The sequence below is a fragment of the Misgurnus anguillicaudatus genome, chromosome 14 (genome assembly GCF_027580225.2).
Source record: "Misgurnus anguillicaudatus chromosome 14, ASM2758022v2, whole genome shotgun sequence".
Classification (NCBI taxonomy): Eukaryota; Metazoa; Chordata; class Actinopteri; order Cypriniformes; family Cobitidae; genus Misgurnus; species Misgurnus anguillicaudatus.
The window spans coordinates 4,234,022-4,254,191 of record NC_073350.2 but is presented as its reverse complement, the minus strand read 5'-3'; the positions used below and the strand labels follow the sequence as shown (position 1 = coordinate 4,254,191).

The 20,170-nt window shown below is 38.3% G+C and overlaps 1 protein-coding gene across 12 annotated transcripts in view; it reads right to left on the bottom strand.

Moving 5' to 3' along the window:
- Nucleotides 1–9,823: 9,823 nt before the first annotated feature.
- atp2b2 (ATPase plasma membrane Ca2+ transporting 2) overlaps nt 9,824–20,170 on the bottom strand; it is a 204,354-nt gene continuing 194,007 nt past the window's right edge. For 8 of the 12 annotated variants that reach the window (XM_073875747.1, XM_073875752.1, XM_073875751.1 and 5 more), the window contains one exon: nt 9,824–13,006. In XM_073875747.1, coding sequence (XP_073731848.1) covers nt 12,704–13,006 — 303 coding nt within the window. In that variant the 3' untranslated portion in view covers nt 9,824–12,703. Of the gene's footprint in view, nt 13,007–16,517; nt 16,567–20,170 lie in introns of all 12 variants that reach the window. The other 4 variants (XM_073875753.1, XM_073875757.1, XM_073875758.1 and 1 more) reach the window with 2 other exon arrangements.

The following is a 20,170-nucleotide window of genomic DNA, read 5'->3' as shown; positions in this document are numbered from 1 at the left end:
TTTATTGAAAGAGAACACAAGAAGCTGGTGTTTTTTGTTCTCAGTTAAAACTCATTAGAATACATCCCCGTCCTTCCATAACCAATCACTATTAAAATAAAATGTTATTAGCATGAATTAAAGTAATGTACCCACGTTTACTTGATACTTCACTAGCTGATATCACATCTGATTAACACAGAATGAGATCTGTTTTTTTTTTTCATTAAAATGCTTTAAAATTGCATCTTTCTTTACTAGCAAGTTAATGCAAGTTAATAAACAGTGCTTAAGCTTATTTGGTTAATAATTGCTGAAATATAACTGAGGTAATATATTATTTAATGTATAAAAAAATTCTGCGTTATCATTTTAGCTTTTCTTGTGCTCCCCCTTGTGGCCGTTTAAAGGTGCAGTGTGTACATTTTAGCGGCATCTAGTGGTGAGGTTGCGAATTACAACCAACTGCTCAGTCCACTGCTCACCCCTCGCTTTTGAAACGCATAGAGAAACTATGGTAGCTGCCACCGGACAAACATGTCATCTTCGGAGACAACTTAGTAAAAAAGTTTGTCCGTTAAGGGCTTCTGTAGAAACATGGTGGCACAAAATGGCGACTTCCATGTAAGGGGACCCTCTGTGTATGTAGATAAAAACGTCTCATTCTAAGGTAATAAAAACATAACATTTTATTATTAAGGGTCTTCATACACCTCTGATAATATAGTTTTGTATATTATTTTGCATTTCTGTCAAGAGATCCTTCTAAAAATTACACACTGCACCTTTAAGCACAGTGAAGCGTGGTCGACTGTGAGTGACGTCGCTTCCAAATACAAACACGCCCTATAATATAACCCCACCCCAACACTGTGATTGACAAGTTTAAGTACAGGATTGCGATTTCATTTGAGTTTTGGCAAGATTCGTACGTGACGCTATAGGAAGTGAAATAGCAAATGATGAATTGCAATTGAGATTGAAATATGGCAGAGTCATAATTCGAAAGACATAGTAAATTCAATTGCACATGGACTTTGATTTTACATTTGAAATTTGGCATATATTGTACGTTTGCGTAAACGGAATTGCAAACAGTTTGCATTTGTGTTTGAATTAAGTCACAACTTTTACACCCACGAGTAGGAAACGCAATTGCAAATACCATTTGCAATTCCTTTTTAATATTGTCCGCAAAAACGTTCCATAGAAATGTCTAAATGGTCACAGCAAGCATTAGTTGTGATCCATGTTCAGCACATCATCATCTGTTCAGTCTCTGGGTCAAATACCAACTGTACCATGCCTGTGTCCTGATCTTCAGCAAAGAGGTACTGTTATTGTACTCAACACTGCTCTCTGGTGTTATATATGTGAGTAGCAACACACCACTAACATTCACTTATACTGTGTAAAGTATACTGTATCCCTACTGAAAAATCCAGCTAAGACCAGCATAAGCTGATGAGCTGGTTTTAGCTGGTCTCCCAGTTTGGTTTTAGCTGGTATTGCTGGTGTAGCAAGCTGGTCTAGCTGTGTTTTGGTCACTTTTTAAGCTGGTCTTGCTGGAAGACCAGCTGGCCCTCCAACTTGACCAGCTTTGCCAGGCTGGGAGGACTTTTTTAAACTTTAAAAAAGTTTAAAACAACTACTATTGTTATGCATTTTGACACTAGCAATATGTAAAAACACAATAAAACTAAAATTAAACCAGAAAACTAGCAGGTGAAGCCCCAGGCCATACACACATATTATGGTATTGTAAGATGATCTGCAATAGTCAGTAGGCAACAAGATATTTCAAACTACTAAAACCTGTTAATCCTTTATAAAGTACACTCTTGGGTAAAAATAGTACAAATCTAAAATAAGAAAAGATTAAGCTTTTAATGGGCATAACCACAATTAAGTCACAAATTGATGAAGAAATTGCAATATTCCAGCAAGTGCACTCCTGAGACTTTAGCACCATTCAAATTCAGAGACTGAATCCTTTAAAGGCTCTGTTACAAAACTGAATGAATCACTGCAGCTAAATGAAGACTGTCATCATTTCAAATGCTTAGGAATTACTGGACGAATATATCCTTCATAGCCAAATTTATCCCGAGAATCATTTCACACCAGAGATGACTGGATCATTTTAAACATTCAAATCCTTTATTAGATAAAATGATCCTACTTTAATTTGTCTTGATAAAGCTCCACTGTGTAAGATCTACTCCCATCTAGCGGTGAAATTCTATATGAAAACCAACTGAATATTACTTTCTAGACCCCCCCCCTCCCCCATTCGGAACGCGTTTTAACTCGTACGGTGGCCCGGCCGTGTCATGCCAAGGTTAACATGGCTTCCAGTAGCTACAAAGCAAAAGCAATGAAAAAATGAACAATTTGCAATGTCCTTTGTCTGTGATCCATAAAAGCACACAGATTTATGTTAAACATGGAAAAAGTCTGATTGTCATGATATGTCCGCTTAAAATCACATACAACAAGCAACCATAAACGTAGCTTAGACACTCCTTTTTCATCGACGCAAGGAAAAACATCACAGGGGCTGTTACACTTGGTATTTAGATGTGTTTTCGTCGATCGGATCACAAGTGGACGAGAGAGACACATCACGTTTACACTTGGTGTTTAAATCCGTCTCTTTTTGTCCATTTTCGACCGCTTCTCTCCAGATTACTGAGGAGATGGTCTGTGGACGAGACCCTCTCCTGTCATTTATTCATGAGCGGGAGTAATGACGGGTTTAAATGGACGCGAACTAATATTATGTCAGAGTACACTGCTTATGTTTTAAGTAAACGTTACATGTCCGTGTATATGTAAGAGCTTGATCTCTGATATTGGTGAAATAAAATCGCTCAACTTTCACACGCTTGTAAAATGAAACGAAAGACGCGCAGATCAGCGGCGTTAGTTTTATCAATGAAAGGCTAAAAATAGGGCTGTACACCGTGTGTTTGTGTTAGAGGTCAGAAAAATGAAAAACATTTATCTCAGTACCTCAGATTACATAAATGGGCGGAGAGACGGCGTGTGGCTGTTCAAACACATTAAACTACATGCTTGTTTACACTAACAAGTGTTATGCATAATAACCATGCTATAGTTAGCCAAGGAACTATAAAACTATAAAACTTCAAGTTTATAACATAGACTGTATAGATGTAAACGAATATGCTGAATTACCTGTGGTGAAGATAGAAAGTAGGCAACTTCGGTGTCCCTTGAGCCTCATCTTGGAAAACTAACATTACTTCAATATTGACTTTGGTCTGGTTGTTTTTCCTGTCACGTTGTCGTTTTAAATCCCCATTTCGCTTCCTTGGCGACGTGTTTTAATGTCTTCAACAGGCTTTCAAATCTGCCTCAAATCAAAGCATTAGATTGCGGGATCATCACGGTGTGCGACTGTTGTAAAATCTGAAGGATTCAGTCTACGCAGGTCGCATATGCGGGCTGCATACGTCATCAAGCCTGGTTTATTTAAATTAACTGAGCATTACATTCGCAAGTCATAAGCATATTACATCAATTTACAATTAACTTAGAATAATTGTCAGCTTTATAATTGTTAATATTCTGAAATAAGACTACACATGCAACCTCCGGAGGCTTCAGCGAGCAGCCAGTGTAAGTGTAGTCTGAAAGCGCGAAAGATGGAGCTTGAATTTTAGGAATGTCCCTCGTCAGCGAATGTATTTTAAAGATGGAGGCACAACATGGATTCAGCCAGTCGAACGACTCGACCGTATGTATTTTAAAAAGCAGATTCTACACTTACGAGAATACTTTGACTAGTGGGTGGAAGTAATTACACATGAATGAGCACATACTTTCGAAAGAAAACATGAGTTTTTGCTTAGAATTTACTCAAAAAAGTACACAGTGGAGCTTTAAAGGGTGTTTTGTGCAGAACACTCTCAGAAAAAAGGTACATAAAGGTACAAGTGTTGTCACGGGGGTGGTACAGTACCTTTTCTAAAAGTACACTTTTGTACATCAAAGGCACATAACATGTACCTAAATGGTATTACGAACTTTTTAAAACCATCCCAGTGACAAAAAGGTACAACTTGTACCTTTATTCTGGGAGTGAAAAAGGGTCCGAATCTATAACAAAATTCCTTCACAAAAAATGCCATTGTTTCAGCTTTTTGCTTAATTTTTTTATTTAAGAAAAATACCTATATTTAAGAGTTTATAAACAGAGAAAATAATTAAGGATGAAAGTTGTTTTCCCGTTTTGTTTGTCTGTTTATGGTTTGTTTGAAAGCACAGGGTCTGTTCTTGCATTTTATATATTTGTCATAAAAATATTGTTGTTTATATATTTTTTAAAGAAAATTTTCCTGGAAGGTATTTTCTGAAAATCATAAAAAATGCTGTCGGGCAACTTAAAAAAAGGCTGACGGGAATGAGTTAAGGTTGGTTTATTTGATGCAGCAAAGCATCACATAAAGTACATTTTGTGTCACATAAAGGATCCAGCCTCCTCTGTGGATTTGCTTGTTAAGTTTTGCTGCAGTGAAAGTGATTAAGAAGATGCTGGAAAGAAAATGTAGGGATATTTAGAGTAAATTTCAAAATAATTAAAATGGCTGATATAAAAGTTTAGGTGTCTATGCGTACACATCTTACAAAAATATTCTTCTACACACCTGCACTGTAAAAAATGATGTTGAATCAATGTATATTTTTATTTAAATTAAGTTAAACAATTTCAACTTGTGATTATTCTTGATAAGTTTACATAACTCATAAAAACAAGTCAAAAATAGTAGGTTGAATTGACCATGTTGTTTTAACTTCATGCTACACCATACTTTTTCCAGTGTGATGCAGCCCATCACAGATCTGATAGCCAGCTCATAAATGAATCCACGATTAACAGAGCACAGATATTGACAATGTGCAGTGTTGTGCCAAATCTGCAATAAAAAAACATCAGCAGGTATAATGCATATAGTAAATGGTCTGCATCAGGCCAACCACAGTAACTGCTGTTAAAGGAAAACACCACAGTTTTTTATATTTTACTATGTTCTTTCCTCAACTTAGACGAATTAATACATCCCTTTTTTTCAATGCGTGCACTTAATCTTTGTACAGTGCGTCGTGAATGTGCTAGCATGTACAGGCATGAAAATCCCTCACCTTTCGACGAAATTCGCCGTTTTGAAGCCAAAAAAGGTGACCCACGTGAATCATGTAGATTCGATGAGAAAAATTTTGTTTGGGGGGGGTGCGCGCGTTGTTTGTAGACGCGCCCTTCGCTGTCATCCAACATGTATCCCACACATTAGATTGGTTTAAGTTCATGCTGTGTTGCAAAACCCGACAGGCAGGCAGGTGACATAAAAGTATCACGAGAGTGAATCGAGAAGCCATACGGAAGTCTGCTTTCGAACGGCTCTCGCGCTACTGTGATGTCATCCGCATTTCTGTGTTCTTCGTCATACAAGCTTGTTGAAGATGCATAGAGCGACTGCCTGCGGGACGTAAAGTCAACACAAAACGCTATCATTGTGGAATTGTAAGGCATCAACCAATTAAAACAACATATCTACACAGACTGACACTGCAAAGTGACCTAAAAGATTTTTGTTGGAATGGATTGGAACAAATTATGGACGTACTCCTCGCTTGTAAGTCATTGGTCTACGGCTGTAAGTACTTAAATGTAAATATGGTAAAACTGCAAAATATTGCATGAAATGCTGTAATAACAACATACTATTATTAATACTGCTATAATAAGAAAATTTACAGTAACATTTAAGCGATTTTAGACTATTTGAGCGACAAAGATGCTAAAGTGAACTGTTTTCAGTGCGCATACGCGCACAAACTCAAAAGCCCACGCCCAACGCGCGTTTCAAAAATCACGCAAAGCAAACGCATATTTGTTTGGGCTTGACAGGAGATATACGCACAAACTATATTGTAATACCACAGTCTCTGCAAGTATTCTCATAAAAACAGTCGTTTATTATAAGTGAGAAGTTGATCATGTGTCAGTGTATAGATCGCTTCTCCGTTGTTAAAGGGACAGTTCGTCTCATAAGAAATGCATGTTTGAGTCATTATGTTAATCAAACTACAAAAGACAAAAGGAAATCACTTTTGTAGCTTTAAAAAGATCAATTATATTTAATTTATAGAATAAAAACAGTGTTATGTTAATTTGATACTGTTTTTTCAACCTAATCAATACTGTTAGATCTTACTTTATTTGTAACTTTGTTCTTTTCTATTTTATATGCTTGTAATGTCTTGATTTCTTCTTATTTTATTTTCCCACATCACTTTTTTGCTTATCTGAAAATTAATCAACCCATGACTCAAAAACCATAATTTAATTCATTTAACCAGTACTATATTGTAAAATTAATTCATTTTAAATTAGATGTAGGCCTTCAGGTCCATTGCAAGGCCAACTTAAAATTGTATGGCCTTGTGACTGATGGTCAGATTATGGTAAAATAAAATTATTGCAGATGTAAAATAGTAAGGGAATGCTACTTGTTACAGCTTTCCACATTTATCAACCCATTTAATTAAACATGGTTTCTGTCACTAGTTAAATGTTTACATTTTAAATTTAAAAGAATTAAATAATTAAAATAATGGTCATGTATGTTATGGTGTGCATTTTGTTTCTGCGCACATGGAGGGATGTTGCGTTCCTTCCTTCTTTTTTGTCCTTGGCCAATCACATGCCTGAAGAATAAATAAGTTAAGTTACAGCATGTTCCCTAATGAGGCCATAATATTTATTCTGGGGGGGTCCTCCCACCTTGCGGCCCCATCAGAGGCCACATCGCCCCTCGAGCGCCCTTCTCACCTTTTTCACCCCTGACCCGTTTTCATGCCTGCATGCAGCCTAGCCCCATCCACTCCCCAAGATCCAAACATGGATGAATTTAGATGCCACCAAACACTTCCATGTTTTCTCTATTTAATGACTCTTACATGAGTAGTTTTTAAGCGGATGTAAAATGAGAACTATATTGTATAACGGAAGAACACTTAGTTTGCAGCACTTTGACCTCGGGCACAGTAATATTTTGACAGAAGTTTGAGAGAGAGGGCGAGTGGTCAGGAGTGATGATGTTACTGTGCACCGAGGTCGAAGTGCTGCAAACGAAGTGCTCTTCCGCTATACAATATAGTTCTAATTTTTATCCACTTAAAAAATTGCCACATTTTATTTTGTGCCACCATACTTACTTGTGTAACAGTCTTTAAATAGGGAAAACATGGAAGTGTTTGGTGGCATCTAAATTCATCCATGTTTGGATCTTAAGGAATCAATGAGGCCAGGCCACATGCTAACACACTCACGACGCGCTGGACAAAGACTAAAGGGACATTCCACCCCCCTTAAACATGCCAATTTTCCAGCTCCCCCAGAGTGAAATATTTGATTTTTACCTTTTTGGAATCCAAGATCAGCTGATTTCCGGGTCTGGCGCTAGCACTTTTAGCATAGCTTAGCACAATCCATTGAATCTGATTAGACCATTAGCATCAGGCCTAAAAAATAACCAAAGAGTTTCGATATTTTTCCTGTTTAAAACTTGACTCTTCTGTAATTACATCGTGTACTAAGACCGACTTAAAATTAAAAGTTGCGATTTTCTAGGCAGATACAGTTAGGAACTATACTCTCATTCTGGCGTAATAATCAAGGACTTTGCTAATGTAACATGGCTGCAGCAGGCGTAGTGATATTATGCATAATATCACTACGGCTGCTGCAGCCATTATACATCAGCAAAGTCACTGCAAACTTTTAATTTTAAGTTGGTCTTAGTACACGATGTAACTACAGAAGAGTCAAGTTTTGAATAGGAAAAATATCAAAACTCTTTGGTTATTTTTTTGTGCGATGCCAATGGTCTAAACCAGGGGTCTCAAACTCAAACTGGCATGGGGCCATTTCTAAGACAGAAATTTCATCGGGGGGCCGCAGTGCTATTTTAATGTTCAAAGTACAATATTTCTGTAAATGTCATGTTTAATTTCTATTATTTAATGTATAATAATACTTAAAAATATATAAGCAGTGGTTTTATCTTTTTAATATACATTATTTTATAAAAGCAAGTAAATCTTTTCTTGACCTTATCTTAACTAAGACCTATTTTAACCTTGCACTAAACTAACAAATTAAATTTCTGTATAAACTATTATAAAAAATTACCACCAGTTTTGATTTATTTTGGATTGTTTTCAGTCACAGTATTGACTCCATTATGTTCTTTGTTATTTCAGTTTTAATGAATTTTCTATTATATGTGGGAAAATATTAATAAGTGAAAGTGATCCTAAAACTTTTGAATGGGTAGTAGATGTTATATAAGCTAGTTGGACATAAAAAAATAATAATACTGCTCTGTGTGTAATTGAATAGTAAGCTACATGATATATTATACTTCATTATATATAGCAGTATACATACTTTTATCTTTTGTACATTTCTTCTCATCTTTTCTCTTTTCTTAACCTGGGCACTTTGATGGCTCTTTTCTTATCTGTAGTTTAAAATGTGTTGCATTACATCTACCGCTCTGCCTCCATATGCGGTGTCTCCATTAGATGCTGTAACGTGAGGTGAACTAACCCCACCGCAGCTCGATCTTCTCTCAGTAACAGCTGAGTATCCACCCGGAAGTAACAAATCTTCTCTGGACAAACATACAAAGTCCCGACCAGATTGACTGATCGCATGGTGACAATGATATGATTGACGCGAGGTTCAGTTGAGAAATTAAAATCCGATCACGCATTCCGTTCGACATCACGGAGCGTGTGGTTCATGGCTGTGTAGCAACGTGTGACGCGACCCACGCCACGGAGCGCAACTTCCGCTCCCGAGCACTTTGGAAAGTAAATGCTTTGACTCGTTTTAACGCGTTGTTAGACGCGACATGTGAACGAACACTAGAACGTTTAAATCAAAAATCAAACGAATATAAAACAAAGTGACTGAAAAATTTTCTGCGGGACAGATTATGTTATATTTTTGAAAGGTGACGTGGGCCGCAGAGAGGGGGAGGGCGGGCCGCAAATGGCCCGCGGGCCGGGAGTTTGAGACCACTGGTCTAAACAGATTCAACTAATTGTGCCGAGCTCCGCCAAAAGTGCTAGCCCAGACCCAGAGATCAGCTGAATGGACTCCAAAACGGCAAGAATCAAACGTTTAACCCCAGAGATGGAAAATTAGCATATTTTCAAAAAAGTGGAATGTCCCTTTAAGTGTAGGCATTGAAAAAAGATAATTTATGTATTAATTTGTCTAAGTCAGTGGTGACCAACCCTGTTCCTGGAGATCTACTGTCCTGCAGAGTTCAGCTCCAACCCCAATCAAACACACCTGAACCTGGAAATCAAGCATTTCAGGGCTACCTAAAATTTTGAGTCAGGTGTGTTGAAGCTGGGTTGGAACTAAAATATACAGCAGGGTAGATCTCCAGGAACAAGGTTGGTCACCCCTGGTCTTAGTAGAGGTAAGAACATAGTAAAATGTTGAAAAACGGTGGCGTTTTCCTTTAAGAGAACAAGTTTAAATTGCAAAATTATTCATAATATGGCTTTAATTGACCAACTGATTTATTTTTAAGATCATTTATAGTGTAAAGTTTTGCCCTTTTTTGCCCATGCATATTAAAGCTTTAAGGGGATCAGCAATGCAATGCAGCAATAAAAGAATACAGCACAGACCAACTTTTCATTGAATATAATCTTAGAATCACTCTCTAGTTTTTGCAGTGATTACTAAATGAAACAATCCACTGCATTACATAAATATTACAAATTCAAATGATTGCTTGTTAAATATTTATTGCACTGTTTCAATGAATTTATTATTGCTGTTGTCAACACAGTTCCCAAAATATCTTGGCTTTTGGCACTGCAACAGTTCTCAGCAGAAGTCCCATAAAACCGCAGAGACTCGACATACGGCCGTACGGCGATGTGAGCCGATCTCTGCTGCCGACAAAATGTAATCAAGAAATATTGTCATTCATTAAAAGAAACAGAAACGACAGCAAAGCATTGTACAGATTTATCTTCAAAGTCATGCCGAGCAGCATATGTAATGATACAGAGACACCGGCTGCACGTCGACCCCAGGATCAGCTCGAATCCGCCGAGTACATCCACGACGTGCCACAATCTACTGTATGAGCAAGAGATAATACACCAAGAGACATGCACACTGCTCACGGGACACTGGTTCATGCTCCTCGGGGAATTTATTAAGTGCTTGTTTAGGCATATTATTATTATTATTATTATTTTTTCACTTGCGTTCCTGTCTGGAATGGTGGTATGGACAGTGAAGCAACAAGAGTCAGTTAATGTAATCAGGCTAGAAAATCATTTACATCACAATATTTTTTTCCTTTGTTTTGTTTTACTGACTTTGAGACCACAAACATTCCAGCAACACACTCTAGGGTAGATGAGAAACAATCAAAAGCTTTTTGCATAGTATTAAATGAACAAAGACATTGAGTTCTTTATTTACAATTATTGTATAGATTATAAAATTCATAAAAACAAGATGGATGAACACTTTTCATTTACCCATAAATTGCTAGTGCGCCAAAAGTACCAGTGGCGTCCACAAAATGCATGCTGCTAAGTACAGTACATAGAAGCTGATGTATTGCAAGAAATTTTATTATTATTATTATTATTTGTGATTATTAGAACGTCATCATCGTTTCGGTTTATTGGTTATACATGTTTTAAACTGCATCCGTTATATTTTAGCCCGTCAACGGCGGACGCAAAACTGAACTGAATTCAGCCAAACTGGCCATTCACACAGTAAAAGTTCAGGAGTCGTTACAGTCCACACACATTTCAAGACAAACTCTCCCGGCCGCGATGCCAGAGGTGATGATTTTGGTCAGCGTACTAATGTTGGGAAGTGTTGGCGGGCCAGGCTTTGAAATGTGATGAAGGGCATTTCTAACTTTTTTGTAAATTGATGTCGTTGCGTATTCATGCCTGAGCAACCGTTAAAGCTTGTGCACCCTCTCCCGATGAGGAAAAATAAAGAAAGTCCAATTCAAAGACTGTGTGTAATAATGGAGGAATGTGAACGCATGGGTGACTCTATAAGCGTGTCGTCCGACAGACCCCGTTGTCCTTTCGTTTCTAGAGTACATTAAATAGTTAACAACTAGTGAATACTGTTGAGATGCTAGAGTATATTTACTGACTGCAGGAAGACAAGCTTGATTTGAACACAGAAGCACATCTAAATTTACACCACATAAATTCATTCATATCCGGATAGTGCAGAAAAGGATCATAAATGGATTTTTTTGTTGGTTCGGGATTTTTTTTTTTTTAAGAAAAGTGTCAAAAGCAACATTCCTTTTTTGTTTCGTTTCGTTTCGTTATGCATGATGTAATTCAGTCGTGACGTCAGCTCGGGAGCTGGGTTAAATTCCTTAAACCGAAGATAATGTCAAAAGAAGAAGAAGAATCAACACAATAAATCACAAGATTTGAACACAAGATTTGATTTCCATACAGAGATGCCAAATATAACTTAGTTTACATGTTTCCAACATAAAATCCATCGCAGCTTTTGATGGTCACACGTAACTGAAACGATTTATGTTCAATATTTATGTTTCTAAAGAAGATATTTAAATCCAACCTGAAGTATCCGCTAACATTTGAGGCTCGTTTCAAGCAAAACCTTTGTCTCTGAATAGATTCGATTGGTTTATCGGGTGGGTCTTCTCAGCTTCCATCCTAACAATCGTGTAATACTAAGATGCCACATTAATCCCACTAGATTTTGGTTTCTTTTTGTTATCCTCTAAAAAATATCTACATCTTTTGACAAAATAGCAGGCAAGTCCAGCACACGGTAATCGGTAATAAAACACCTACAGTCTGATATTACAGGAACAACTCGAGCCGTCTACGTCTGCTGCGTGGTTTCGAACCCTAGAAAGAGGTTTTAAACCCTACAAAGAAACCAGGACGTATCTACAGGTCTTGTAAACAAATTACATTCTTTTTAGGACATAAATAAGTTAAAGTAGTTAAGAGTCATTAAAGCAGAACAAGGCAACATGCCAACAAATAAAGATAAACTCTGTAAATATATATTTATAATATGTCTATAAATATATATATACGCTTAATAAATTCTAATTTCCAAGGGCTTCTCTTTTCCGACAGGTGCAAATCATCTGTGCAAGTTGAGCCCTGCGAGTCTGTATACACCTTAATCGATAATCGAAAACAAGAAAAATCTATACAATTATAGATACATGCCACACACAATACTCACAGATCAGTGAATCAGAGAAGCTGTCTTAATATAGCAGTCCACCGCACGTCCCACCGAATCAAACCATTTAAATAAAAATAAACTGTTCTTCAAAGAAAAACCTGGGTAATGTACATTCATGCAGGAGCGACAATAATAGCTGAATTTAAATGACTTGTCTCTCGTTTCCTCTGGAAATGGGAGTGGCGTGTGTTTACGTTCAATCCGTTTCTCGAGTCACTCCAGAATCGGTTCATTCTTCACGTCTTGTTGGTACACGACAAAAGTACGCCAGGGCGACAGCGGCGCGTTCAGTCAACAGTACACATTCGCGTGCGCTCTCCGTAGCGTAGTTTTCAAACGTTTATAGTCTAAGATGATCATTGAATGATTTCCTGGCTAAAGCGATGTCTCCAGGCTATGAAGCGGGCTCCCGGTGATGGAGGATGCGGCAGATTTACTCGTGTCGATAGTCAGATTGATACCGCTATCGATGGCGTTGTTGTTCTTGTTGGGCGACGAGGGTTGGGTCGAGTTCTTCCTGGCGGCCTCGTCGTCGGTGTCGTCTATGAGAGGAATGTGGGGCGTCGAGTCCTCTATTCTAAACTCCGGATGAGTCATGAAATTGTGGATGGAGGTTCTGGAGTCGGGTTTTTCCAAGCCTTCGTAGAGCGAGCTACGAAATGCGTTCACGACACGTATCTGCGTGAAGAAAAGAACAACGTCAAAGCGTTAAAATGCAAGTTTGCAGACGCCCCACAGCGGAAAAAAAACAGGAAGAGGGAAAGGTCATAGTCAAGTTTGGGGAGCGTCCGTAATTGGCTTATTCTATCGTGCACTGGGACGCTTTAGCGTTTGCACTGAAATGACATCAACTCAAAGATAGATCACTCAAACTCATGGTAAAAATATATTAAAAAAAGAGAGTGTTAAAAAGAAAACATAGGCAATGCTTTTATGTATACCATACAGTACACAATACAGTATACAGTGTTCAAAAGGTCCAAAGAGTTGTATACCTAGAGACAAGCATTGTTAATTCAACAGAACCAAAATGAAAGAAAATACCAACATGCAAGTTGAAAACATTTTGTGGAAAGTCGGTAAAAGGAAAAGATTAGAGTTTTAGATCCGGGATGAGTTTGGAGGTTGAAATAAGGTGAATGCAAATAAACAAAAGTACAAAGACTCAATACAGATGACTGGGACAGTAGATCCTATGCTACGAGAGCATAGGGTCACAACACAACGAAGCAAAACAAAAACTTGACAAGCCAACTGAACGACTACACACAACATGCTGTTCGGGACGACACCACGTGGAGATGTTCAGATGAACACAGGCACACAGACTGCGAAACGAGAAAAGACGAGAACAAACGCAGCAACGTCTGTTCTTTCAACAACTCCATGCGTCTCTGTGTAAACACTCAAGTATAGTCTTTGTTCAGGTTCAGAAAACTATGTTAGATGATCAAGTTTTATTGTGCAATCCAAACCAATGGGGGTAGCCTAAATTACCTCTCAAATACATGTTCATATGATACAACAGGATCATAATCTAGTCCACTATAAATCTATTCTATGGATGTTACAAACCCAACATAAGCTTGCTCCTGGGCTTCAACCAACAGTATGCAACAAGTTTATGGGTTTTCATGGTAAATCCCTGAATGCATTATGACTGACAGAAGACGTTCAGTGCGATGTGGACTATAAACATATTTTATTCAGTTTAGAATAAAAACAAAACAATAACATTTGAGGTATATAAAGTTTTGTATTTCAGTATTCTTAAGGTGTTAGCTTAGCAACATGCTAATATCCGATTCTACATCCGAAGCTAATATCCATTAAAGGAATAGTCTACTCATTTTCAATATTAAACTATGTTATTACCTTAACTAAGAAGAGTTGATACATCCCTCTATCATCTGTGTGCGTGCACGTAAGCGCTGGAGCGCGCTGCGACACTTCGATAGCATTTAGCTTAGCCCCATTCATTCAATGGTACCATTTAGAGATAAAGTTAGAAGTGACCAAACACATCAACGTTTTTCCTATTTAAGACGAGTAGTTATACGAGCAAGTTTGGTGGTACAAAATAAAACGTAGCGCTTTTCTAAGCGGATTTAAAAGAGGAACTATATTTTATGGCGTAATAGCACTTTTGGGAGTACTTCGACTCGGCGCAGTAACACCCTCCCTCTCCCATTATGAGTGGTAGAAGGGGAGCGGAGTTTTCAGGCAAGTCGAAGTACTCCCAAAAGTGCTATTACGCCATAAAATTAGGATGCTGTCTGAGGGGCACTAACACTAGGGTTGGGTACCGAACCTGATACTTTTTACGTCAATACTACCAAGGATCAATTCCCATGAAATCAATCAGTGCCAAATTTCGGTTCCTGAGAACCGTCTGGGTGCTGCGCAAGCCGGTAGACAGAGCGAGAGAGACCCTGTGACATGACGTCAACCCTGCAACTGGTGCAATGTGATGCATCGTCACCAACTTTTATCATTTTCACATGTTTTTAGATATTTAAGCACAAGAAGACGCATTACAGATCTCAATGAGTTTTGTGTGTGTGCGCGTCTCCAGGAAGCTGCATCTAAATGCTTCAAACAGTGCGGCAATGCTAACTGAGTTGAATTTTTTGCACCGGAATATAAATTTATACAAAAAATTTTAAAAATGTTGTGATTGTCCTGATCCCGCAGGCTGTTATGCTACCCTAAGTGGTAGCAGTTGAGAAATAAATGTGGGTGTAAATGTATACTGGGTCTGTGCACTACAGCGACAGTATATGATGCTCTATGCCATTCTCTCTAACTTTTGTAACTTTAATAAGGGTTCATCTACATTTTACAGTAAAAGCTATGTGATTTTATTTTCGATACTAAAGTACCGAATTTAAGGTACCAACACTGGTTTCGTACTGGTTAAAATGTGAATGGTACCCAACCTTAATTAACACAGACTGCCATTAGGTATCACTGTGTCTGCAGAGGTCTTCACAGGTCCACTTAGATCCATAAACCTGAGCAGGTTTGGGTCTGAAAGTTTCACTTGGGTATAATATTAGCGGCCTCTGGCAATTTAAAATGAATGTGTTTTTGCCGAATGGATCCGAGAAGCACAAACTATTTTGCGTGTGTGCTTTGAGCCATTGAGCCAGACTGTCAATCAATTTTAAATGCACATTTTCTTGGGTTTTTTCTCGGGTTGGGTCTTTCATAAAAAAAATATTTAAGCACGTCAGGTTCACGTAAAAAGTGATTCAGGTCAGTTCAGGTAAATTTTTTTAGATCCAGGAAGACCTCTGTACTGTACTGTATGCTGTCCTACTCAACTCCTATTTCTAAATATACAAGTCAGTAAAGTTGTCCTCTCTCCTATTAAAAACTGCCATACTGACCATCTGTATAAGGGGGGAACTTACTGCACATCACCACTGAACACAGAAAAAAGTAGTTGTCCATTTTTAAGACAGTTAGTGGAGAACTCACTAGGGTTTGAAACAGAGCCACTTTAATACAACCAAATACTGACATTTTTACTTTATACAGGAACCATACAGTATATATAGGGCTGTCAAAGTTTTATTTTAGTCTGATCAATTGTAAAAACATATGTAAATAATCATATCCACTGACCTGCACTGTAATAAAGTATTTTCCTACCATCAAGTACAAACTTAAATCTAACCTCCTCAACAAACTGCAACCTACTACGCGTCCAAGAGCAAAACCAACACAAACTGGTCTGAATGACAGATGAAAACGAATGTCAGAACGAATCACATAGATGAAGACTGGCCTAACGTTTATTCTGCGACTGTCACGCGGACACAGTCAACATAGTAAAGCCACGAGACACAATGGGTCGCTGTGGGCATCGCGTTGGACTTGAATCTACACCACACAGACCACAAATAAGACAAGACTATGGAGAGGAATCGGCACTCTCTTCACACGTCCTCAGAGCTGTGTGGAGAGAAAATCGTATAAAAACAGAATAAACAAAACCTATAAACAGCCTCCCGTGGTCAAGAGGAAAACCAGTTGGACAATGCAGCCTCAGGCATATTGGAGAACGGGTCAGGCTACAGTTGATATCATTGGCTATACTTGAATGTTTACCCAGCCTGGTGAGTTTGTTGGTGGTATATTAGTTCACATCAATTTTGCGACGGACAATGGAGGGACTCACAACCTTAAATTCACTCCGTAGGCTGCACCCTTAGTCCAGGGCTCTTAGCACTCTGGGGAAAACAAACACATGGTACAATGAAACACATGTTCTTCTGAGAAATGGGTTAAAGATGATTTGATAAACAGTGACATGAAGAGTAAGAGAAAATCAGTAAAGTAAAGCAGATATTCAGGGATGCCTTTGACAATTTGATTATTTATGTCTAAAAGAATGCTTGAAAATTTGGTTTAACCAAACCTAAAATGGCTTGGTTAGTGGGCTTAAACTCAGTTGCCAGTTGCATAAACCTAGCCATTAACTTAAGACTGTGTCTTGTGTAGATTTTAGCAGCATCTAGTGGTGAGATTATGAATTTCAACCAACCACAAAGGCCCTGTCCCAAATGGCGCACTTCATGTGGACTTTCCGGTTCGTGGCCTTAAATTGCGCGTACTCGCTTAGTCCACAAGTCAGTAGGGAGTCCCATCTGTCATTTTTACACTTTAAAGTGTGCTCATCAGCGCCCCCTTTGATGCGGCACTGCAGCATCATCCGTGTTCTTTATTAACCCAGAAGTCCTTGAGAAAGAGCAATCAGACCAATCAGACTACGGATGGGAGGAGTTCACAATGACGGGGAATTTCTCTTCCTATTTCCAGCACGTCGCTCGAGTCTGTCCCAAAATATGACTCCGGTGCACCCACGTGGACTCGCATCAAGGGTCAAAATGTCATCAAATTGTGGACTCTGAGGAGGACCACAAGTCCGGAGTGTGCCATTTGGGACAGGGCCTCAGTCTACTGCACACGCATAGAGAAGCTACGGTAGCCGCCACAGGACAAACATGTCATCATCTGAGACAACGTAGTGAAGAAACACACTTTATAGAGCATTTTGTCAGTTTAGGGCTATTGTAGAAACCTGACGGTGTAAAATGGAGACTTTCATGCCCAGGGGGACCCGTGGTGTAAGTAGATAAAAAAGTATAATTCTGTCGGTTGTAGTGGGCAGCGCTCCGACATGTGGTGCTTTCGCACTTTCGACGACCCGAGTTCGATTTCAGGCTCGTGGTCATTTGCCGATCCCATACCCCTCTCTCCTCCCTGTATTTTCCTGTCCTCTCTTTACTCACTGTTAAATAAAGGCAAAAATGGCCAAAAATATAACTTCTAAAAAGTCTCATTCTAAGGTAATAAAAACAATACAGTTTGTATTCATTGCATTATGTAAGGTCTTTATACAGCACACCACTAAAAACAATGCTATGTATATTATATTGCATTTCTGTCAAGAGATCTTTGCACCTACACAGTGCAAGAACTAGTCAAACTAACTAACAATTAGTTTGGGCTAATCAGTCCTACTTTTTGGATTCAAAATAGACAAATCTACTTTTTCAAGTAACCAGTTTAAAAGCGTTATGACCAGTGTTGAAGAAAAAAATTATGAGACTGCTTATATGACTATTCAATGCCAATAATATAGGTAGGTATAAGTAAGGGATAATGTAGAGGCAGCCGGTAGTTATTGGGAAATAAGCCCTGACAGTGTGATCAGGACCTGACGCGAAGCGGAGGGTCTTGTATCACACTGAAGGGGCTTATTTCCCAATAACTACCGGCTGCCTCTACATTATCCCGCTTATTACACGGCTACTTGCCACATAAGAAAAAAAACTGGACATGAATATGAATTTGAAACGTTTTATTGGCATATTTGTTTTAAATTAACATTTTTATCCTTCCGCGAAACTTTGCACAGATGCATAAAATGATCGTAATACCTTATTAAGATCCTCTGCTTCATACTTGTCTGTCTCCATGTTTTCTCTTTTAGCCAGTCTTTGAGAAGTTTTAATGCCCATTCTGTATTTTTTTGTGTGTTGGCTTCGTAGCTGTCATGCTCTATTTTGCCAAGTTCAGTCTCAGTAAGCTGTCTGTGTCTTGTCGTGGTTGTCGAGTGTTTGTCACAAGATGGCGCCAAACAGACAGTAATCTTTATTGATCTTTATTGGCGCAGAGCGATTTTACTCGTGCAAGTAGTACCGGCTATGCGTTATTATTTTGGAGCGGTTATTATTTGAAAAGAACGAACCTGCAAATGTCTCAACTGACCAATCAGAATCAAGCATTCCAGAGAGCCGTGTAATAATGTAATATAGTACATAGTATATAATGTTTCTATAACTCAAAGTTACACCACAGACAACATTCAGTACACATTTTTATTACCTTTTTGATCTCAAGAACCTCTAGGGTGGATTGCACCAACAATGATTAAATTAAGCAGAGTTTAGAGCTAATCTAGGGTTGGTTGATCTCAGTTTAATTTTAATTCGAGATGTGTTGCACCACTTAAATGCAGCATCAATTTTTACTACTGTTTTAAGTTTTGACCTGTGAATAGTTGACATAACATATGACGACAAGTTGAAATTGTTTAACTTAATTTTTTTATTAAAGTAGCATAAAAATATATGTTGATTTGACAAAAATGCTGCATTTTTTACAGTGCATTCTTACTTTAAAGCGGAAAGAGCATCGCACAAAACGATGACATGTCTTGGGTCAAAGTTTTAAAAATTGCAAGCTGCCACAAATTTTGTGGCGATTCTTCACGACACCACCAATGGAGGCCGCTCAAGACCTTGGTGTCCACAAACAACAAGAGCACATGTCAATTACAGACACAAGCCACTGCTGGCAGTGGACACCAGCTGTTTAAAGCTTGTATTAAAAGAAAAGAGAGCACAGCATGTTCTCCTCACCACTAGATCTGTCTGATCTGCTCTCAGTATATCTTGTTAAAATCGCAGTCAAAGAAACAGTAGGGACGCCACTTCAGTCAAGACTGCCTGTTTATCTGCATCTCTATTTGTACGGAGATATAATGTGCGTACAGAAAAAACATATATCAAATATCGCTTACAGCCAACTGACTGGTTTGAAGATTGAAAACATTTATTCATGACATGGGACTGTCAAGGAAAATCTGTAAAATTGAATTACGTCTTTGTACCGTAGGCATGCAATCTAGAAAAAACTAGCCTGAGTTACAAGAGTTGCTTTGAAATGTACTTGTGCTTCAGGCAAATGAAAAAAAAATCATACTGAAAACAATATTGATAAAGGAGAAGCTGCTAGCCCCCTCAGTTCAGCTAGCTTCTCCTTTATAAATGTTGTTTTGGTATGATTTTTTCTAATGATAGCAGACAACTATAGTAAAACCAAAAATTGATTTGTTCAAAGCCTGTCTGATTTAAACATTTTACTGCAGGGTAAACTTTAATGGTGCATTCACACCAGACGCGAATGAAGCATTTAGTGAACACGTGATTTGCGCTAGTTAAAAATTTGAACTTTGGCGCATATTGACACCGCGTTAACCAATTGGGAGCTTGCTTTAGTAGTGACATGATTACAACGTTGCAAGCTAAGGTAAAAAAATGAAACAACAATGGAGGACAAAATTATCGTCACTATATGTGAACTCCCCCACTGCGCAAAGTGACGTCAGAATGACATCTTTTTCATGTAATTTTTGGACGTCCGAATTCGGTACATAAAAGGGGTTGTTTTGTAACGCCAGGCGATGTCTTTTTTGCGACGTCTTCTGCACGTCTAAATGTTTACATCCGTAGGACCTCCTTGTAAGGAAAAAAGACATGAAAAAAG